This window comes from Emys orbicularis, chromosome 4 (assembly GCF_028017835.1).
Source record: "Emys orbicularis isolate rEmyOrb1 chromosome 4, rEmyOrb1.hap1, whole genome shotgun sequence".
Taxonomy (NCBI): Eukaryota; Metazoa; Chordata; order Testudines; family Emydidae; genus Emys; species Emys orbicularis.
The window spans coordinates 127,769,290-127,791,946 of NC_088686.1; the positions used below are offsets into that span (position 1 = coordinate 127,769,290).

At 42.9% G+C, this 22,657-nt stretch overlaps 1 protein-coding gene across 2 annotated transcripts in view; it reads right to left on the reverse strand.

Annotated features, from left to right (window-relative positions):
• The window catches only part of LZTR1 (leucine zipper like post translational regulator 1), a 268,122-nt gene that overhangs the window by 120,385 nt on the left and 125,080 nt on the right, over positions 1-22,657 (reverse strand). For both annotated transcript variants that reach the window (XM_065403185.1, XM_065403186.1), the window contains exons 11-12: positions 7,437-7,547; positions 6,072-6,164 (exon numbers count right to left, since the gene is read on the reverse strand). In XM_065403185.1, the coding sequence (XP_065259257.1) occupies positions 6,072-6,164; positions 7,437-7,547 (204 nt within the window). The remainder of the gene's footprint in view (positions 1-6,071; positions 6,165-7,436; positions 7,548-22,657) is intronic.

Genomic DNA, 22,657 nt, shown 5'->3' on the forward strand with positions numbered 1-22,657 from the left:
TCCAACCTAGACATCCCCCACTGCAACTTGAAACCATTGCTCCTTGTTTTGTCATCTGCCACCACTGAGAACAGCCTAGCTCCATAAGTTTTGTATCATCTGCAAATTTTGCCACCTCACTGTTTACCCCTTTTTCCAGATCATTTATGAATATGTTAAATAGGACTGGGCCCAGTACAGACCCCTTGGGAATACCACTATTTACCTCTCTCCATTCTGAAAACTGACCATTTATTCTTACCCTTTGTTTCCTATCTTTTAATCAGTTACCAATCCATGAGAGGACCTTCTCTCTTATCCCATGACAATTTACTTTGCTTAAGAGCCTTTGGTGAGGGACCTTGTCAAAGGCTTTCTGAAAATCTAAGTACACTATATTCATTGGATCCCCCTTGGCCACATGCTTGTTGACTCCCTCAAAGAATTCTAGTAGATTGGTCAGGCATGATTTCCCTTTACAAAAACCATGTTGACTCTTCCCCAACAAATTATGTGAATCTATGTGTCTGACAATTTTGTTTTTTACTAGTTTCAACCAGTTTGCCTAGTACCAAAGTTAGACTTACTGGCCTGTAATTGCGAGGATCACCTCTGGAGCCCTGTTTAAAAATTGGCCTCACATTAGCTATCCTCCAGTCATTTGGTACAAAACCTGGTTTAAATGATAGGTTAGAGACTACAGTTAGTAGTTCTGCAATTTCACATTTGAGTTCCTTCAAAACTCTTGGGTGAATACCATCTGGTCCTGGTTATTTATTACTGTTTAGTTTATCAATTTGTTCAAAAACCTCCTCTAATGACACCTCAATCTGGGACAGTTACTCAGATTTGTCACCTAAAAAGAATAGCTCAGGTTTGGGAATCTCCCTCACATCCTCAGCCGTGAAGACCTATGCAAAAAATTCATTTTGTTTCTCCACAATGGCCTTATCGCCCTTGAGTGCTCCTTTAGCATCTCGATCTTCCAGTGGCCCCATTGGTTGTTTAGCAGGCTTCCTGTTTCTGATGTACTAACAAAAATTTTTGCTATTACTTTTTGAGTCTTTGGCTAGCTGTTCTTCAAATTCTTTTTTGGCCTTCCTAATTATATTTTCACACTTCACTTGACAGACTTTATACTCCTTTCTATTTTCCTCACTAGGATTTAACTTCCACTGTTTAAAGGATGCCTTTTTGCCTCTCACTGCTTCTTTTACTTTGTTGTTTAGCCATGGTGGCCCTTTTTTGGTTCTCTTACTATGTTTTTTAATTTGGGGTATGTATTTAAGTTGAGCCTCTATTATGGTGTCTTTAAAAAGTTTCCATGCAGCTTGCAGAAATTTCACTTTTTGCGCTGTACCTTTTAATTTCTGTTTAACTAACTTCCTCATTTTTGTGTAGTTCCCCTTTCTGAAATTAAATACTACAGTGTTGGGCTGCTGTGGAGTTTTCCCCACCAAAGGGATGTTAAACTTAATTATATTATGGTCACCAAGCGGTCCACCTATATTCACCTCTTGGACCAGATTCTGTACTCCACTTAGGAATAAATCAAGAATTGCCTCTCCTCTGGTGGGTTCCAGGACTAGATGCTCCAAGAAGCAATAATTTAAGTTGTCAAGAAACTTTATCTCTGTATCCTGTCCTGAGGTGACATGTATCCAGTCAATATTGGGATAAATGAAATCCTCCATTAGTACTAAGTTTTTTATTTTAAAAGCCTCTCTAATCTCCCTGAGCATTTCACAGTCACTATCACCATCCTGGTCAGGTGGTCGGTAATATATCCCTACTGCTATATTTGTATTATCAGAGCATGGAATTACTATCCATAGAGATTCTACAGTACAGTTTGGTTCATTTAAGATTTTTACTTCATTTGATTCTACGCTTTCTTTCACATATAGTGCCACTCCCCCACCAACACGACCTGTTCTGTCCTTGCGATATATTTTGTACTCTGGTATTACTGTGTTCCATTGATTATCCTCATTCCACCAAGTTTCTGTGATGCCTATTATATCAATATCCTCATTTAATATGAAGCACTCTAGTTCACCCATCTTATTATTTAGACCTCTAGCATTTGTATATAAGCACTTTAAAAACTTGGCACATTTTAGCTGTCTGCCATTACATGATGTAATTAAATGGAACTCTTTTTCATTGGACTGTTTCTCATCAGATCCTACATGTATTTTATCATCTTCCATCCTCTCCTCCTTACTAGGACATAGAGAATCTCCATTAATCGATCCTCCCCTAAGGGATGTGATCGTTCCCCTTTATTCGACATTGGTGAGGCCTCATCTGGAGTACTGTGTCCAGTTTTGGGCTCCACACTACAAGAAGGATGTGGAAAAATTGGAAAGAGTCCAGCGGAGGGCAACAAAAATTATTAGGGGTCTGGAGCGCATGACTTATGAGGAGAGGCTGAGGGAACTGGGATTGTTTAGTCTCCAGAAGAGAAGAATGAGGGGGGATTTGATAACAGCCTTCAACTACCTGAAGGGGGGTTCCAAAGAGGATGGAACTCGGCTGTTCTCAATGGTGGCAGATGACAGAACAAGGAGCAATGGTCTCAAGTCGCAGTGGGGGAGGTCTAGGTTGGATATTAGGAAACACTATTTCACTAGGAGGGTGGTGAAGCACTGGAATGCGTTACCTAGGGAGGTGGTGGAGTCTCCTTCCTTGGAGGTTTTTAAGGCCCGGCTTGACAAAGCCCTGGCTGGGATGATTTAGTTGGGAATTGGTCCTGCTTTGAGCAGGGGGTTGGACTAGATGACCTCCTGAGGTCCCTTCCAACCCTGATATTCTATGATTCTATGATTCTATGTCTCTGTCCGAACCACGTGCTCCTCTGCACCTGTTGGCTTTCCCCCAGCCCTTAGTTTAAAAACTGCTCTATGACCTTTTTAATTTTAAGTGCCAGCAATCTGGTTCCAGTTTGGTTTAGGTGGAGCCCATCCTTTCTGCATAGGCTCCCCCTTTCCCAAAAGTTTCCCCAGTTCCTAATAAATCAAAACCCCTCCTTCCTACAACATGGTCTCATCCATGCATTGAGACCCTGCAGTTCTGCCCGTCTACCTGGCCCTGCGCGTGGAACTGGAAGCATTTCAGAGAATGCGACCATGGAGGTCTTGGACTTCAATCTCTTACCTAGCAGCCTAAATTTGGCCTTCAGGACCTCTTTCCTATCCTTCCCTATGTCATTGGTACCTACATGTACCACGACCACCGGCTCCTCCCCAGCCCTACACATAAGTCTATCTAGATGTCTCGAGAGGTCCACAACTTTCGCACCAGGCAGGCAAGTCACCATGCGGTTCTCCCGGTCATCGCATACCCAGCTATCTATGTTTCTAATGATCAAATCGCCTATTACTAATACCTGTCTCTTCTTAATAACTGCAGTTCCCGCCCCCGGAGAGATATCCTCAGTGTGAGGATACCACAACATCATCTGGAAGGAGAGTCCCAACAATGTGATCATTTCCCTCTGCTCCAGTTGGATGTTCACCTTCCCTGAGACTTTCATCCTCCTCAACAACACAGAGGCTGTCAGACCGGGAGTGGGACCATTCTACTGTGTCCTGGAAAGTCTCATCTAGGTACCTCTCTGTCTCCCTTAGCCCTGCCCCCTGGTTAAGGGTTGATGGGTGCTAAAGGGCTTAGGGATCAAAGCCTCATTAAGAAGCTCTCAGCCTTGCCTAGCAGGCCGCAAGGCTCAGCACACGGTCCCCCAAACAAACAAACAGACCACACTGTATATTTCAGTCAAGCAGCAAGCACACCACAAACAAAAACACACAGACTACAGACAACAAACTTACCCCAAGGGTCACATAATCACTCCTCCTTCACCTGGAGAACTCCCTCACAAAACTCCCCTTGTTAGCTGCTCCTGTTCGCTAGCCAATTATGCAGATTCATTCATTCTGGCTAAAACTGGGCTGACAGCTGGAGTTACAGTGTTTCACATGCTTTATAGTTAAGTGATTATGCAAATGAGACATAATCACTCAGGGAAATACATCATTTGGAAAAACCTGTACACTTACACATCAGTAACTATATAGCATCTTGGCATTTTGACTGGTTGAGAAAACTATGTCAGTGTAATGGCTGGTACACTTAACAGAAATGAAATATTTCCTCATAGGCAATGTTCCCTCTAATTTTTTCCATCCATGTGCAGAATGAATTTTGTTATGTGTAGCACTAATATGGAGGTAATGTGCAGATGTGCGCCACCAATACAAACAAATAAACTCTGGAAATTTCCACCACATGCGTCTGACGAAGTGGTTATTCACCCACGAAAGCTTATGCTCCAATATGTCTGTTAGTCTATAAGGTGCCACAGGACTCTTTGTCGCTTTTTAAATAAACTAGATGTATCACACCAAAATGTGGCATACTGAAAACAACTATATAAATAAAACAAAGTCATGGCCATTAAGTGAAAGTATAAAAAATATGCACCAGAGGCCCAATATAACAACCTACTCCACTAGACCACTAAATCTTCAGGGAAAGCTGCTCTCAAAAAATAAGCATCTCCCAAAACATTAGCATGTTACGGACTTTTGCAGGTCACAAAACTATCCCTCTTGCATGCATATTATCTGCACACATAGCTCACTCAGCTTTAAGATGCTAAACAAATCTATGAGTCAACTAGAAATAGTCATGCTCTCATCACAAACATTAATACAATATTTTCTAATACCGGAAAGGAGAGTAAAAGGCATTCACTCAGGCTTATACAATTTCTCTGGCATGTCAACTCTTTGATTTGATTAATACTTCACACACATAGAACAGTAAAAATAAGTAATAAAACAACACAGACAGCAAACAAAACCACAGACAAACAAGTGACAACACTGAAAAAGGAAGGGAAGTAAAACATCAGGTGGTTGGTTATGGGTATTTTAAATTAGAGTTTAGGACTGTGCAAGTGCAAGAGTCCTGTAGAAATAGGCAAAGTTCTCCTGGTTTCACATTGTGTGTGTCACCAATGAGTAGGCTCATTAAGTTTTTACAAGCCCCGGAGCACATTAACACATGGCTTCGGAGTTTGCAGATACCTGCTTCAAAGAGCTTGCAAATAAAGTCTTGATCCTACAAAACACCTAGCACCACACCTAGTGCTTGCTACTTATGAGTCAATGGGAGTACTCTGAAGAGACAGAACTATACCAAATAGCAAAGATCTGGCCTCCAAAGATCTGGTTTCCAATACCTCTCCACAAACAAATTCTAAAACTTAATGGAAATCACTTGTCTGGACAAGTGATTTCCATTAAAGTTTTAGAATTTGTTTGGGGAGAGCAGTCTCTGCCCTGCCACCGCAGCCACCGAGCTGGGGCTGGGAAGGAGGGGAGTCTCTCCCCTGCCATGGCAGCCCCCGAGCTGGGGCTGGGAAAAAGGGCCATCTCTCTGTGGCCACCACAGCCCTGCACGCTCCAAACTCCCCCCACCTCACCCCACTGCCCCCCCATCTATCCCCCTATTCCCCGCAAGGCCATCACCTCACCTTACATGTGCGCCCTCTCCAGGGTCCAGGCACCTAATTAGTGGCGCCACGCCTGAGCGGCGCCACTAATTAGGTGCGCATCCCTTGATGCCCTCTTGTGTGGCCACCCAGTGTGTTCCCACCTTAGAGGGAACATAGCTCACAGGACCCTTGATCCTCTATATTGTAGCTGGATTTTAAAAGAATTAGATAATTTTATAATCAATAACGTATAGTGATGTGCCAAATAGAGCTAATCATCCTAGCTCTTGCTTTCACAGGTGTCAGGGAGGAATCTCCCACCAGTGTCCAGCCTGGTTCAAATATCCACATACTTTATGAAAATTCCTAAATTCTCCATGTCTCATTATCAAGCACCATAAGTGACAAATATAGCCGAAGTACAGAAGTCTCCCTACAGATTCTTGAAAGTGTTTCAGAAATAATTGTCTTAGCATACAGCTGTGGGAACACCTAAAGTGGAAGATGGTTCACCTTCATCTTTATGGCCAGGAATGACAGACTGCTTCTCTCAAACTCAAGTAGCATTTTCACTGGACTATATACCCACCTCTCCCAGAACAAACTCCAAGTCGCTGAACTGCCTGTTTTCCCACAGTCTTCCATAATCTTCATGTAAAGTGCATTTTGGGTAACAAGAAAACTGAAATAAAAAAGATTTTAAACCTGTTATAGTTTATTTCAGTTTATCATGGGGGCACGCCAACAGCACCATGGCTAAGGTTGCCCCTGGATTTCCACGTTGACGACATCTTAACTACAGCTCCAAAAACAAACTACAGAATGCCCTGATCAATCATATACACCAATGTATCCTCCTGCCCGGTAGTGACTTTGTGAAGGAGGGAGTGGGTGGGGATCTGTTGTAGGAGGCAGGAAAGATATGCTCCCAAAACCCACAGGCTTCAAAATTTCAGTGCTAGGAGTATCACCTGTTTTCAGAACCTCTTTGCAGGGAACATAGATAGTGTCAGTGCCAGTAATCAGTGCCAGTAACCACTTTGGTGCAGAACACTTCTGGAAATGTCACGACTTTAAAAATCCCAAGAATGAGGGGTTTTTATAGTAACAAGATGCCGCCCTGCCAACTTGTGCATGCAGATTCCTAGATATACAACATACACATGCTTTTTCTGCCAGGAGGGACCACAATATATCACATACATACTCACACAGAAGAGAGTAACAGTGAGGGAACTGGCTACCTTCTGGGGCTTGCTGGCATGACGGGTAATACCAGGGAACACCAAAAGACAACAGGGAAGCTGGGAGGGCCATGCTCCAGAATGGGGAGGCTTCTCTATAGCCCCCTGCAGCCGTGGTGCTGCCTGCCTGCCTTCCTCCATGCTCCCTGTTGTGGCTTTAGTTTTAACCCTACCATGTAGGTGGCTGTGGGAGGTCTAGGAGCATGCTCTGTGCAGTTGGCATGTAGGAATTCCATGGGGATGGAGCACGCTCAGCAGCTGGGCAGAAGCATGCATAATGCACATGGATGATCAGTGGGGTCAGACTATGCTTAATATAGGTGGAATGGTTTGGAGATTTTAGCAACAAACCTCTAACAAAGCTGAGCATGTGAAAATAGTAATCTTTAGAGGCTTATAACCCAGCCAAACCATCCCCCTGCCAAATTTCAAGTGCCTGCTCCAAAGCATGGAGGTGCTAGAGATCCTAGAAGAAACGGTTATAAAAAATGTTTTACATTGAAAAAGTGTTTGAACTGCTTTTGCTGAAACTTTTTAAAAAAATCAGCCTGAGGCAGAGACTAAGCATAGAAAATTTCAGCCTGAACAGTTAAAGTTTAGGAACAATTAAGCAACTGAAAACAAGGGCTTATAATGGAAAATAGTAGGCATCCTTAACTGTAGGCATTGCTGCCTGCTCCATAACCCCACGAATCAGGTTAACAAATTACCTGGAATCTGTACATTTCTCCACTTCTAATGTTATTGTCCACTGTCCCACCAAAGATGTACATGGCATCTGAGATGACAGCTGCAGCATGGAAGAGTCTCCCACTTGGCAGCTGGGAAAACAAGCACAAAAAAGCTGAGGACTATTGAAGAGGTACCTTTTCAAACAAGAATTTGTCTGGGAAAAAGCAAAAATGAGAAAGGAAAAACAATATAATGTAAATGAATTAGCAACAAATGGCAGGCCCATCTGACAGATTCTAGGATTGCCTTGTTACTCTACAGCCTCCCTTCCTGCCACTTTTAATGACACCCCTTTTGTTAAACTTTTTAAATTATTAGTATTCTACATATGCAGGGATGTGTGTATTCTGTAGGTAAGAATGTTCTGCAGAATACTCCTGTTGCCAAAGAACTGAGCCTCAGAGCTAAGTTTCATTTTAAAAAACAAAGTACATTTCTATCCCTTATAGATACAGATAACTCTTCCAAATGTGAACAAAATATGAACTGTTTATTCTGCAAACTGACAGCTTGAAATAAAGGTGTAAATCAGTGGCTCAAACTTTTTTACTGGTGACCCCTTTCACATAGCAAGTCTCTGAGTGCGACCCCCCCTTATAAATTAAAAACACTTTTTTATATATTTAACACCATTATAAATGCTGGAGGCAAAGCGAGGTTTGGGATGGAGGTTGACAGCTCATGACCCCCCATGTAATAACCTTGTGACCCCCTGAAGGGTCCCGACCCCCAGTTTGGTGTAAACTGACCTGTTTATGTCAGTGGGTGTTAACTCTGAACCCTAATTGTGACAATTTAAATGCAAACACTAACTCTCTCAAGTTGGTCATTGTAGCAGAATCATTCCACTAATGTGCCTGATCAAGCGATGCTGGACGCAGAGATGGATTCTGTAAATAGGAGACAGTGGAGCAGCTGGTTGCTGTGAAGGAGAGTGATGGGGGAAGAAGCCCACCTTCCCCCTTCTCCAAAATGTCCAAGAGAATGACTGTGTCCAAGAGAATGTATCTATCCCTCACTGACTGTTGGTCAAATCACATCCTATAGCTCCTGGGTTTCAACAACATCCGGCTGCCCCCCAAACTTCTATAATTCATAGGCTCTATGGACAGAAGGGATCACTATGGTCATCTAGTGAGTCTGATCTTCTGCATAGCAAAAGCTACAGAATTACATCCAGAGATTCCTGAATTAAGCCCAGAACTTCTGGTTGAGCTAAAATGTAGCACTGTGAAACAGACATCCAATTTAAAACTTTGAGTGATGGAGAACTTGCCACATCTAGGCGACTCTAGATTTAATCCTGAGTGGAGCGCAGGAGCTGGTCCAAGAGGTAACTATAGCGGGACCGCTTGGAAATAGTGACCATAATACAATAGCATTCAACATCCCTGTGGTGGGAAGAACACCTCAACTGCCCAACACTGTGGCCTTTAATTTCAAAAGGGGGAACTATACAAAAATGAGGGGGTTAGTTAGACAAAAGTTAAAAGGTTCAGTGACTAAAGTGAAATCCCTGCAAGTTGCGTGGGCCCTTTTTAAAGACACCATAATAGAGGCTCAACTTCAATGTATACCCCAAATTACGAAAAACAGTAAAAGAACTAAAAAAGAGCCACCGTGGCTTAACAACCATGTAAAAGAAGCAGTGAGAGATAAAAAGACTTCCTTTAAAAAGTGGAAGTCAAATCCTAGTGAGGCAAATAGAAAGGAGCACAAACACTGCCAACTTAAGTGCAAGAGTGTAATAAGAAAAGCCAAAGAGGAGTTTGAAGAACGGCTAGCCAAAAACTCCAAAGGTAATAACAAAATGTTTTTTAAGTACATCAGAAGCAGGAAGCCTGCTAAACAACCAGTGGGGCCCCTTGACGATGAAAATACAAAAGGAGCGCTTAAAGATGATAAAGTCATTGCGGAGAAACTAAATGGATTCTTTGCTTCAGTCTTCACGGCTGAGGATGTTAGGGAGATTCCCAAACCTGAGCTGGCTTTTGTAGGTGACAAATCTGAGGAACTGTCACAGATTGAAGTATCACTAGAGGAGGTTTTGGAATTAATTGATAAACTCAACATTAACAAGTCACCGGGACCAGATGGCATTCACCCAAGAGTTCTGAAAGAACTCAAATGTGAAGTTGCGGAACTATTAACTAAGGTTTGTAACCTGTCCTTTAAATCGGCTTCGGTACCCAATGACTGGAAGTTAGCTAATGTAACGCCAATATTTAAAAAGGGCTCTAGGGGTGATCCCGGCAATTACAGACCGGTAAGTCTAACGTCGGTACCGGGCAAATTAGTTGAAACAATAGTAAAGAACAAAATTGTCAGACACATAGAAAAACATAAACTCTTGAGCAATAGTCAACATGGTTTCTGTAAAGGGAAATCGTGTCTTACTAATCTATTAGAGTTCTTTGAAGGGGTCAACAAACATGTGGACAAGGGGGATCCGGTGGACATAGTGTACTTAGATTTCCAGAAAGCCTTTGACAAGGTCCCTCACCAAAGGCTCTTACGTAAATTAAGCTGTCATGGGATAAAAGGGAAGGTCCTTTCATGGATTGAGAACTGGTTAAAGGACAGGGAACAAAGGGTAGGAATTAATGGTAAATTCTCAGAATGGAGAGGGGTAACTAGTGGTGTTCCCCAAGGGTCAGTCCTAGGACCTATCCTATTCAATTTATTCATAAATGATCTGGAGAAAGGGGTAAACAGTGAGGTGGCAAAGTTTGCAGATGATACTAAACTACTCAAGATAGTTAAGACCAAAGCAGATTGTGAAGAACTTCAAAAAGATCTCACAGAACTAAGTGATTGGGCAACAAAATGGCAAATGAAATTTAATGTGGATAAATGTAAAGTAATGCACATTGGAAAAAATAACCCCAACTATACATACAACATGATGGGGGCTAATTTAGCTACAACGAGTCAGGAAAAAGATCTTGGCGTCATCGTGGATAGTTCTCTAAAGATGTCCACGCAGTGTGCAGAGGCGGTCAAAAAAGCAAACAGGATGTTAGGAATCATTAAAAAGGGGATAGAGAATAAGACTGAGAATATATTATTGCCCTTATATAAATCCATGGTTCGCCCACATCTCGAATACTGTGTACAGATGTGGTCTCCTCACCTCAAAAAAGATATTCTAGCACTAGAAAAGGTTCAGAAAAGAGCAACTAAAATGATTAAGGGTTTAGAGAGGGTCCCATATGAGGAAAGATTAAAGAGGCTAGGACTCTTCAGTTTGGAAAAGAGAAGACTAAGGGGGGACATGATAGAGGTATATAAAATCATGAGTGATGTTGAGAAAGTGGATAAGGAAAAGTTATTTACTTATTCCCATAATACAAGAACTAGGGGTCACCAAAAGAAATTAATAGGCAGCAGGTTTAAAACAAAGAAAAGGAAGTTCTTCTTCACGCAGCGCACAGTCAACTTGTGGAACTCCTTACCTGAGGAGGTTGTGAAGGCTAGGACTATAACAATGTTTAAAAGGGGACTGGATAAATTCATGGTGGCTAAGTCCATAAATGGCTATTAGCCAGGATGGGTAAGAATGGTGTCCCTAGCCTCTGTTCGTCAGAGGATGGAGATGGATGGCAGGAGAGAGATCACTTGATCATGCCTGTTAGGTTCACTCCCTCTGGGGCACCTGGCATTGGCCACTGTCGGTAGACAGATACTGGGCTAGATGGACCTTTGGTCTGACCCAGTACGGCCTTTCTTATGTTCTTATGTTCTTATCCCTCGGTAATTTGGTCCAACGATTAATTCCCCTCACTTTTAAACATTTGCTTCTTGTTTCCAGTTTCAATTAATCTAACTTCAGCTTCTAGACACCAGATCTTGTTATGTTTGTCAGATTAAAAAGCCCTCTGCCATCAGAAATCTTCTCATGTAGATACTGACAGACTGTGATCAAGTCACCTCTTAGCCTTCTCTTTGATAAACTTAATAGATTGAATTTCTTAAGTCTCTCACTGTAGGTAGGTTTTCCAAACCTCAAATTATATTTGTAGCTCTTTTCTCATTGCTTTCCAATTTCTCAACTTCCTTTTTGAAGTGCAGACACCAGAACTGGACACGGTACGCCAGTAATGGCATCATTAATGCTGAGTAAATGAATACCAAAGATAGTTCTACCTCCTCGCTCCCACTCGATATTCCCCTACACATACATCAAAGAACTGAATGAGTCCTTTTGCCACAGCACTGTACTGAGAACTCATGTTCAGCTGGTTATTCACCATGATCCTTAAATCTTTTTAAGAGTAATTGCTTTTGAAGATACTGTCTCTCATCCTATAATTGTGACTTACATTCTTTCTTCCTAGACATACAATCTTGCATTGGGATGAATTAAAAAAGTATGTTGATTGTTTATTGCCTGCTTACCAAGTGTTCCAGATCACTCTGTATATATGCCCTATCCTCAACATTATTTATCACTCCACTAAACACTGTTTTCTGCAAACTTTGCAAGCAGTGATTTTAAATTTTCTTCCAGATCACTGATGAAGATCTATGAAACATACTGATAAAGCTAATTGAATAACACTGGTCCAAGACAAATTCTTGTTGGATCCTACTTGAAACACCCTCAATGAACAGATGAGGATTCTCCATTAACAATTTTGAGAACTATCTACAAACCAGTTTTTAATCCATTTAACATCTGTTATATTAATTTTACATGGTACTCTTATTTTTCAATCAGTATGTCATGTGGAATTAAGTCAAACATCGTACAGAAGTCCACACACTTACCTTTATCAATCAAACTGTATATGTTATCAAAAGATACCAAGCTTGTTTGACAAGACCCATTTTTCAGGAAACCCTGTTGATTGACACTATTTAGGTTCCCATCCTTTACTGACTGACTCCTGTGTCAGCCGTTTCATTATGTTGTCTGGGAGCAAAGTCAGGCTAACTAGCATATAGTTACCCAGGTCATCACATTCACTCTTTTCAAATTAGCTCCCCCCCCCCCCCCCAGTTCTAGAACTTCCCCAGTATTGCAAGATTTATTGCTCAAAGTAAAGACTGATGCAGTAGCAATCTCACTTATAAGTTGTTTTCTCTTAATTCTCTAGTTTAATTCCTTCCTGCATTGCCAGGTAACAAGGCTAATACCTTGAACAATCAATAGCTTTGTGTCCATTAGGGGCCAATGCCCAGATCCTCAGCCAATTTACACCAGGTCCCATTGGACCTCTTTCAATAACTGGGCCTACAAATTTACCTTAATTGTGAGCTCAATTGAGAGAATTGAATGAAAGTTCATAAAATGTTACAGTAGCCTATAACAACAAATGATAATGGGAAAAGGTGCAAAAGAGAGACAGTAAGACAGAATTAGTCCAAACAAAAAGGCCTCCTGATATAATTCAAGGACTGAGTTAAGAACATACCTGGTAAACAAGAGATGTTTGGAACCAAAAATCAATGGACCAAAATTGGTGTGTTGGAAATTAGGCCTAAATGATAAACAAAATAATAAGGGGATGGGCTATTCCACTCATCACTCCCTTTCGAGGTCCTTAAAAGAGAAGACTTTTGGGAGGAAAGGGGGGCTGTCTAACAACAACTGTTGACTGAGAGATGGGAGGATAGGAAAGGTGTGAGTGCCATCATCATGGCTGTCACCCCCACTATCGCCTGGGACCTCAGGTTCCACTGTGACACGGTTGGGCCTTCATCATCCTACTTCTGAGAGATGTCCTAACCAGGCCGGGCCAGAAATTGGGAACCAGATGACATCACCACCTCCACCAGCTCCAGTTAAATCCCGAACGCCATTTGGGATGTGCGACCTTCTCAACACCACCTCTTGTGTGTTCTTTTCCTTCCCCACCTTATTTCTTCTCTTCCCTATCCTTGTCCTTCTGCCTTCAGTCTAATGAGGCTGTATACTCTGCAGCACTGCTGTAAACCTGTGACCAGAAAGAAGCAGATAAGCAATGCCCTAAACAGCCTGATGCTGGTACAAGTTGCCAGGTCTTGGAGTGTCCGATCAGACTGTGTACTGGACCTCTGTTTCTCCAGCACTAAGGTTGTAAATGTGAGTCAACCCCAGAGAGAGAAGCTGCATTTTCTATCTTTCTTGTTCTTTTCTCTCCCCTTTTGTGTGTGTTTGTCTTGTTTTGTCTTCAAGGAAAATGGGATCAGACTTTAAAAACAACAACACCTCCAGCCCATCTCAATTAACTTTTCTCTTCCCCCCCAAAAAGAACATTTATTGTCATCTTGTCCTTCTAAAGACTCTGCAGCTAAAGCGAAAGGGAATAAGGGATATTGATAAAATAAACGCCTTGCTGACATAGCCCTGTTTGTTACAGAATTAAGATAAACTTCACTGAATTAGGTTTAATACCTTTGGGGTACATCGGATTAAAAATGCAATTGTGCTATGTGTTACTGTGAGATTGTATGTAATGCCTCTAGGGGGAGACAGATGCTAATGTAATTCTTCTGGTTATCAACTTTTTGAAGCTACCCTCAGGAGAGGTTTGCATATACCAGTTCAAACTGAATTCTCCTGGGACAAACGGACAAAGAAAGGAATGTGGATCAACAGCCTGATATTAAAGAGGCTCAGAGCATTCTTCCTGATCTAGGAAATGGGCAGGACCTCTGGTGCACACAAAGCCCCAATCCTTAGGGAACGGTTGGAAGGAGTGTTAGGAAAATGTAATGTAAATAGGGTAAAGAGTAAACAATAATAATCTTGCTTCTGGCCTTGCTTTTAATTTAAACAGGCTGAATAAGCAAGCAAAAAAATGTATGTAAAAGCACAAGGCTGCACCACCACCACCACTACCACCATCCCCTCTCCCCCCCCCATGCACCCGCAAGCTAATTGCCTTGCCTTTCAGTAACAAAAGAAGATAAGGGGACCAAATCAAGCAAGGGGTTGCTATGGTAACCAAGTGGCTGGAAGGTGTAAGAAAAACACAAAGTCTGCAAAAAAGTAACCATGGCCACAAGTAACCCCGCTCCTTACCCTCCCACCCGGTACAAAAGAGGTGGTCTTAACCCCAAACCCAAGACCCAAGAAGAAGTGGGACCGCTAAGAAGAAGTGGGACCGCTAAACACTGAGGATGGAGTGGAGGTTAAGGATAATCTAGGCATGGCCCAATATCTAAACAAATACTTTGCCTCAGTATTTAATGAGGCTAATGAGGAGCTTAGGGATAATGGTAGGATGTCAAATGGCAATGAGGATACGGAGGTAGATATTACCACATCCCAGGCAGAAGCCAAACTTGAACAGCTTAATGGGACTAAATCGGGGGGCCCAGATAATCTTCATCCAAGAATATTAAAGGAACTGGCACATGAAATTGCAAGCCCATTAGCAAGAATTTTTAATGAATCAGTAAACTCAGGGGTTGTACCACACGACTGGAGAATTGCTAACATAGGTCCAATTTTTAAGAAAGGGAAAAAAAGTGATCCGAGTAACTATAGGCCTGTTAGTTTGACATCTGTAGTATGCAAGGTCTTGGAAAAAATTTTGAAGGTGAAAGTAGTTAAGGATATTGAGGTCAATGGTAATTGGGACAAAATACAACATGGTTTTACAAAAGGTAGATCGTGCCAAACCAACCTGATCTCCTTCTTTGAGAAGGTAACAGATTTTTTAGACAAAGGAAATGCAGTGGATCTAATTTACCTCGATTTCAGTAAGGCATTTGATACGGTTCCACATGGGGAATTATTAGCTAAATTGGAAAAGATGGGGATCAATATGAAAATTGAAAGGTGGATAAGGAACTGGTTAAAGGGGAGACTACAACGGGTCGTACTGAAAGGTGAACTGTCAGGCTGGAAGGAGGTTACTAGTGGAGTTCCACAGGGATCGGTTTTGGGACCAATCTTATTTAATCTTTTTATTACTGACCTTGGCACAAAAAGTGGGAATGTGCTAATAAAGTTTGCGGATGACATAAAGCTGGGAGGTATTGCTAATACAGAGAAGGACCGGGATATCATACAGGAAGATCTGGATGACCTTGTAAACTGGAGTAATAGTAATAGGATGAAATTTAATAGTGAAAAGTGCAAGATCATGCATTTAGGGATTAATAACAAGAATTTTGGTTATAAATTGGGGACGCATCAGTTGGAAGTAACAGAGGAGGAGAAGGACCTCGGAGTATTGGTTGATCACAGGATGACTATGAGCTGCCAATGTGATACGGCCATTAAAAAAGCTAATGCAGTCTTGGGATGCATCTAGTAAAGATAAGGAAGTGTTAGTACTGTTATACAAGGCACTAGTGAGACCTCATCTGGAATATTGTGTGCAGTTCTGGTCTCCCATGTTTAAGAAGGATGAATTCAAACTGGAACAGGTACAGAGAAGGGCTACTAGGATGATCTGAGGAATGGAAAACCTGTCTTATGAAAGGAGAGTCAAAGAGCTTGGCTTGTTTAGCCTAACCAAAAGAAGGCTAAGGGGAGATATGACTGCTCTTTATAAATATATCAGAGGGATAAATATCAGGGAGGGAGAGGAATTATTTAAGCTCAGTATCAATGTGGACACAAGAACAAATGGATATAAACTGGACATTAGGAAGTTTAGACTTGAAATTAGACGAAGGTTTCTAACCATTAGAGGAGTGAAGTTCTGGAACAGCCTTCCAAGGGGAGTAGTGGGGGCAAAAGACATATCTGGCTTCAAGACTAAGCTTGATAAGTTTATGGAGGGAATGGTATGATGGGATAGCCTAATTTTGGCAATTAATTGATCTTTGATTATTAGCAGGTAAATATGCCCAATGGTCTGTGATGGGATGTTAGATGAGGTGGGATCTGAGTTACTACAGAGAATTCTTTCCTGGGTGCTGGCTGGTGAGTCTTGCCCACATGCTCAGGGTTTAACTGATCGTCATATTTGGGGTCGGGAAGGAATTTTCCTCCAGGGCAGATTGGCAGAGGCCCTGGAGGTTTTTCACTTCCTCTGCAGCGTGGGGCACAGGTCACTTGCTGGAGGATTCTCTGCACCTTGTCTTTAAACCATGATTTTAGGACTTCAATAACTCAGACATAGATTAGGGGTGTGTTACAGGAGTGGGTGGGTGAGATTCTGTGGCCTGCGTTGCGCAGGAGGTCAGACTAGATGAGCATAATGGTCTCTTCTGACCTTAAAGTCTATGAGTCTATGACCCCCGAAAACAAAACATGACCATATATTGGAAGGGGTGGTACCAGGGAAGAGGAACTACAAGTATAATTAAGTTTGCCAAAAAGGGGAAGGGAGTGCGTCGGCATGCAGAGCTAGAGGTTAGGAGAAGATGGAGGTTCTATCGGCGTATAAAACAGTAGTTGGGGGAGGGGAAAAAACCCTCTATTGGTGCATAGAAATAGTCCAACTGGTGTAAAGTGCTTCAGAACACAGTTAAACTCTATCAGCATATAAAAATAAGCCCAACTGGGGTAAAAGGCTTCAAAATATGCTTGCTTGTTTAGCCCCAATAAACCCATCAAATTGCCTGCAAACTGGACTCTGAACTGTTATTTTCCAGCAAACTCTGTCTGAAAATTAAAAAAGAAAGAAAGCTGAACCCCAACCAATAAGGAATTGTCCTACTGAAGCCCCATGGACTGATGCTAGATCTGAGCTGAGGCTATTATGAACTTGTGACCACAAAAGGGATTTCTTTTCTTTGGCAATCACTCTGTTATTAGTCTCTGAAAAGAAGGCCAGAGAAGCTTGCTTAGGCAGCCTATCTTTTGCTGTGTATTCAGGGCAGACCCTGTCTTTCAGGGCAGACACAGTGAAGGCAACTGTTCAGCTTGGACAGAAACAGTGCACTCTCTCTTTAAGAAAGGCACTCAGCCACTCACCATTCAGACCTCAGACTGCAGCATCTCCGAGTCCTCGTGAGCCAGGCTGTCCCCTCTGCCCTGCTTTGCGGAGACAGGGTACAGGGGGAGGGGGACACCCTGACATCAGCACCCTCCGCCCCCCCACCCCACTCTGCACAGACATCAGGAGGGTCCCGGGAGTAGCTGCAGGACGGAGCAACGTGGTGGGAGGGGCACCTGAATACATGCTGCCGGCTGTGCATGCTCTGCTAATCAGCTGGGCGGCACTTGAACCTCTCCTGCACCGCCACCCAAGCGCACAGCTTACAGGGAACACAGGTGCTGGGGCACCTAACTCCCAGAACATCCACAAACAGATCTTCGTCCTCCTGCTGCTACCACCCACCCTTAGAACAGGAAATGATGCACTACCCTGGGAACTGGAAACCATCTGTTCTATATTCACTTCTTCTATTAACTGATGTTAATAACTTTGTGCCCTTCACAACCCTTCTTATTGAAAAAGGCTTTATAGTTTACACAAGCTGGGAATAGAACTCTGCTCTCCATTCTCCACCAACCCCTCTTAGAAAGACTCTGCCAGGTCCTACCATGAGAATTGGGCTCAGACACTACAGTGATAAGCAGCAGTATAACCAGGTGCCAGCTCTTGCCAAAATTGCAGGCATTAGCTAAGAACTGACAGATTCATAACTGGAGACCAGACCCGTTCACCTGTATGTTAATTTTGCTCAAAACAGGTGTTAGTCTTATAAGAATGTATTTTGTGTTTAGACTCTAGGAAATGCTTCTAAGTTGCTGCATGCATTAATCTCATTTGCTATGTCTGTATTGCATGCTATAAGAAAATATGTAAGTTTTGCTTTATAACTTTGAAAATGTTTGCTCTGAACTTGTGAACCCAGGCATGGGAATCATCCGCCAATCCATCCAGAAGGACTATCAAAATTTAAGTGAGCCATTATAAGACAAAAGCTTTGTTAACTGCCCTATCTACCCATGGAGAAGTATGTGCAAAAGGCCTGGTCTCATCCATCTGAATGCTGGAAGAGGAAATAAAAATTGTTGATGTGAAGATTTTTCATCTATTTGCTGTTTGAACTCTTACAGGGCCAGAGAAACCAAACTGAAGACGGAGTTCTCCAAGGGTTACCTCATGGGTCTGCCCTGAAAGACACTTTGAATTGACAGATCAAAACAACTCTGTTGCTCTTCTTAGGATTTAGATGGTAACTCATTTGTGTGTATATGTTAGCTTGCTTTAACCTGTAAAAAAACAGATAGTTTATTACAGGATTGGCCACAGATGTGGTCTTTGGTGTAAGATCTAGGGTACCAATTGATCTAGGGTACCAATTGATTTAGGGTAAGTGACTGGTCTGTTGGGACTGTAAGCAATGTGCATATGGTGTGATTTTGGTGTAAATGTTATCACTAAGTCCAGTTTGTCTGGGAGGCAAGACAGCTGGGAGAGTCTAAGGGGACTGCCTGTGACTCCATGGTAAGACTGTTATAATGATCACGGACAGCGGACTCCAGAGAGATTACTAATGAACCCAGGAAGCTGAGTAGCAAATACCGCCTCCACAGCCGCCCCGGAACATGCATGGGGCATATGAAAAGCTTCTTCGGACGAGAGTGAGACGCTTTTCCCCGCGGCAGCTTAGGGTCTAGGGAGAGGAGGCGTGGGTGCGGGTGGCCCAGGGCTCCTCCAGGCAGGTTTGGGGGAGGCTCAGGGCTTTGGGGGAGGCTCAGGGGTTTGGCTGGCCGGGGCTCCTCCAAGTGGGGGGGGGCGCTCATGCGGCCACGGGGGAAGGGCGGGGGGGGGGGGGGGCGGAAGGGGCAGAGCCGGGGACTAGCCTGCCTGAAGGGGGGCTCTACCCACCATCCATGATAATAATCCAGAAGTTCACATTTGTTACTGGCTTGGTGAAATCTAATTATAGAACACACCACCAGTTTGGGGTATCTGCCCTGTTTTTGACAGTCTGCCCTGAGGTAGGCACTCACATAGAATCATAGAAGATTAGCGTTGGAAGAGACCTCAGGAGGTCATCTAGACCAACCCCAACAAAATCATCCCAGCCAGGGCTTTGTCAAGCCGGGCCTTAAAAACCTCTAAGGATGGAGATATCACCACCTCCCTGGGGAACCCATTCCAGTGTTTCACCACCCTCCTAGTGAAATAGTTTTTCCTAATATCCAACCTAGACCTCCCCCACTGCAACTTGAGACCATTGCTCCTTGTTCTGTCATCTGCCACCACTGAGAAGAACCTAGCTCCATCCTCTTTGGAACCCCCCTTCAGGTAGTTGAAGGCTGCTATCAAATCCCCCCTCACTCTTCTCGTAAGCCACTCCAGACAGTGTGACAAGCATAAAACTTTAAATCCAGGTCTAACTAGGAGCACTTTGCTGGTGTAGCTATGCTGGTATATTATATTGGCAAAGCGCTGCTACATGAAAACAGCTTATACCAGCAAAACTGTGCTTATGGCAGTATAGCTTATTCCAGCCCACTCCCTGAAGAGGCAACAGTGCAGTTTCACTGGTATAACTGTGTCTACAATATGGGCTTTTAAAAGTGCAGCTCTGTTAGGCCAAGATCACAAATCTACACATCCTGACCAACACAGCTAAGCCAGCAAAAGTTTGTAGTGCAGACCTGGTCTAAAAGATACATTTGCTGCCTGTAAAATGGGGCTACTCCTGTATAGGGAACCCACTACTTAGTGTGATATATGTCCTCCTGTAGTGGTTGGTCTCAAAAGGTAACAGCTGTCTCCACTCTCCTTTGACCAGCTAATGTAATTATACCTTATGCTTAGTGGTCCCCAAACTTTTGAGGGTCGTGCCCCCCCTTATCCCTGTCCATGCCCCCTGCCCCCTCCCCAGGGCCAGAAGCAAGGCAGGCTGCAGGGGAATGCGGACAGCAGCATGGGGGCCAAAGCTAGGAGTGGCTCTGGGGACGGGAGCAGGGCTAGGGCCAGAGTCATGGCCAGGGGCTGAGGCTGGGGGCTGGGACAGGACCAAGAGTGAAGCTGCAGTGCCAAGATAGGGGCCGAGGCCAGGTGAGGAGCTGAGAGCTGGGGGCAGGGTGGGGCTGGGTGCGCCCCACAGTTTGGGGACCTCTGCTTTAGCTTAAGTGCTCTGAACTGCAGTGCAGTGGTTTAGCATTCAAACCCTTTAGTCTGTGTATAATTGAGGCTGGGGAATTCTACACATAGTAGAATTCTTCTGAAAAAAACCCCCAAGCAATTAAATACAAAAACAATATTAAAATAAAGTTATTTTAGGTTGCAAAGTTAAGAAATGCCAGATTTAAGATTGCTGTCCTCTTGTGTATATGTATTATGATACAATATTTAATTATGCATGCTCTGTTTCATATACTGTGGAAAAAATATTATTTCATCACATAATTAAAGACTGTATCATAATGCATATGCACAAATATGGGCAACATTAATTCTGGCATCTCCAAATTTTTGAGTCTTGATTTTGCAGCTGAGTAAAATCCTATTAGCATAATATTTTGTGTGCAATGGCACAGAAAACACATTCGCCTTGTTGGCAGATGATCTCCTATCAGAACTGTCAGCAGCCTTTGGTACCATTAGCCATGGAATGTTTGGAATGTTGTTGACTTGATCTGACCATGATGGATGGAATCCCATTTGAATGACTCCATCTTTCCTCTAGGAAAATCCCAGAGGGTAGTTTTCTTAACTGTTCACCTACCTCAATGGCCCTCCTGTGTGGGATATTGCAAGGTTCTATTGTCACTCCTCTCATTCAAAGTGCACAGGGGGCTGATATGTGAAGTTGCAGCACCATCAGCATGGTGGCACCTGTCAGCTCTAGGTCTCATTTTCACCCAATCTAATCAGTGTGATCTTCCTCACTTAGTGCCTGAGCCTGACCGAGATAGGGATCTGGATGAAACAGTGACTGAAGTTCCATCCAGGTACAGCACATTGATCTTGGTAGTTCAGGAGAACCCTCTAGAGGAGATGGCTGCTGTAATCCTTGCTCCATCTGTTGAAGTTGTTTGCCTGCTTAATGTCAATCAGATTTACAATCTGGAGTTCCTTTAGCTCTTGGTTGTGACTTTTGCTCTCAGATGCAGACTTCCACAGTCATCTTTGCCTTTTTATCTCCAGGATGGATTATAGCTATACCCTGCTGTGGCTACCCTGAACATCTGCATAATTCAGCTACTGTAGAATGCAGCAATGCTTTTACTTTTGGGTGCTTCTTGTGAACAGAACAAACTTCACATGTGCTGTCTAGACTATACTAGTTACCAATTCTCTCCATGGTGCTGATCAAGGTACTGATTTGATGTATAAAGCCCTGTACAGATTTGGGTTCTGCCTACATTCAACATAGCCTCTCTCTCCATGAGCCATCCACGCAGTTGAGATTACAGTCATGTTGTGACAACTATAACAAGAATGTAAACATTCAAAAGATGTTATAATAAACTATAATAACAAATGTTGATGGAAAAAAGTACAAAAAAGAAACAAAATAACTAAATTGGTCTAAACAAAGAAGCCAAATTAATAAGATTCAAAGACTGTTTTAAAATTATGCTTATAAAAATAAAAGGACATAGAGCTAGAAGTTAATGAGCCAAAATTGGTATGTAAGATATATGAGGTAATTGGTGGATAAAATAATCGGGGGAGGGGGGTGTATTTCACTCCCTTTATGGGTCCTTAAAAAAAGGTGTTGTGAAGAAAGAACAAAAAGGAAGGACAGACAGAGGCTACTGGAGCAAGGTTCACCATCATGGCTGCCACCCCCATTGTTTCCTGGGACCTTGGGCCTTCACCTTCCTGATCCTGAAAGGTGTCCTGACCAGAAGAGGCCAGAGAGAGAGGGACCTAGATGACATCACTACCCCTACTGGCTCCAGTTGAATCCCAAACACCTCCTGCGATGACAATTACCATCTTTGAGACTGTCAAATGGGGCAGCGGGGGGGGGGGGGGGGGGGAGGGGGAGGATTTCTTCTAAAACAGTCTCCAGCTAAAGGGAAAAGCGGATGTTGTTAAAATAAAAGCCTTACCTAATACTTTACAGTTCAAAGGCTTTAACTGTTTTTCCTTCTTTTCTGTAACTTTAATAAAAGGTTAAAAGGTTTAATAGTATGTTTGCCATGGGACTGAGCAGGCTGAAGTCTCTATATGCCAAACCCCAGACCTTGTTTAACACTATTTAATGTTACACAGTAACTGGATTATGTTAACACTTTGGGCCCATTTATTCCATCTAAATTAATACAACAATCCCCACATTTGAATTCAATGGGTTGAAAGGTAGAGCATCCATGCGTGTTAAAATCAAT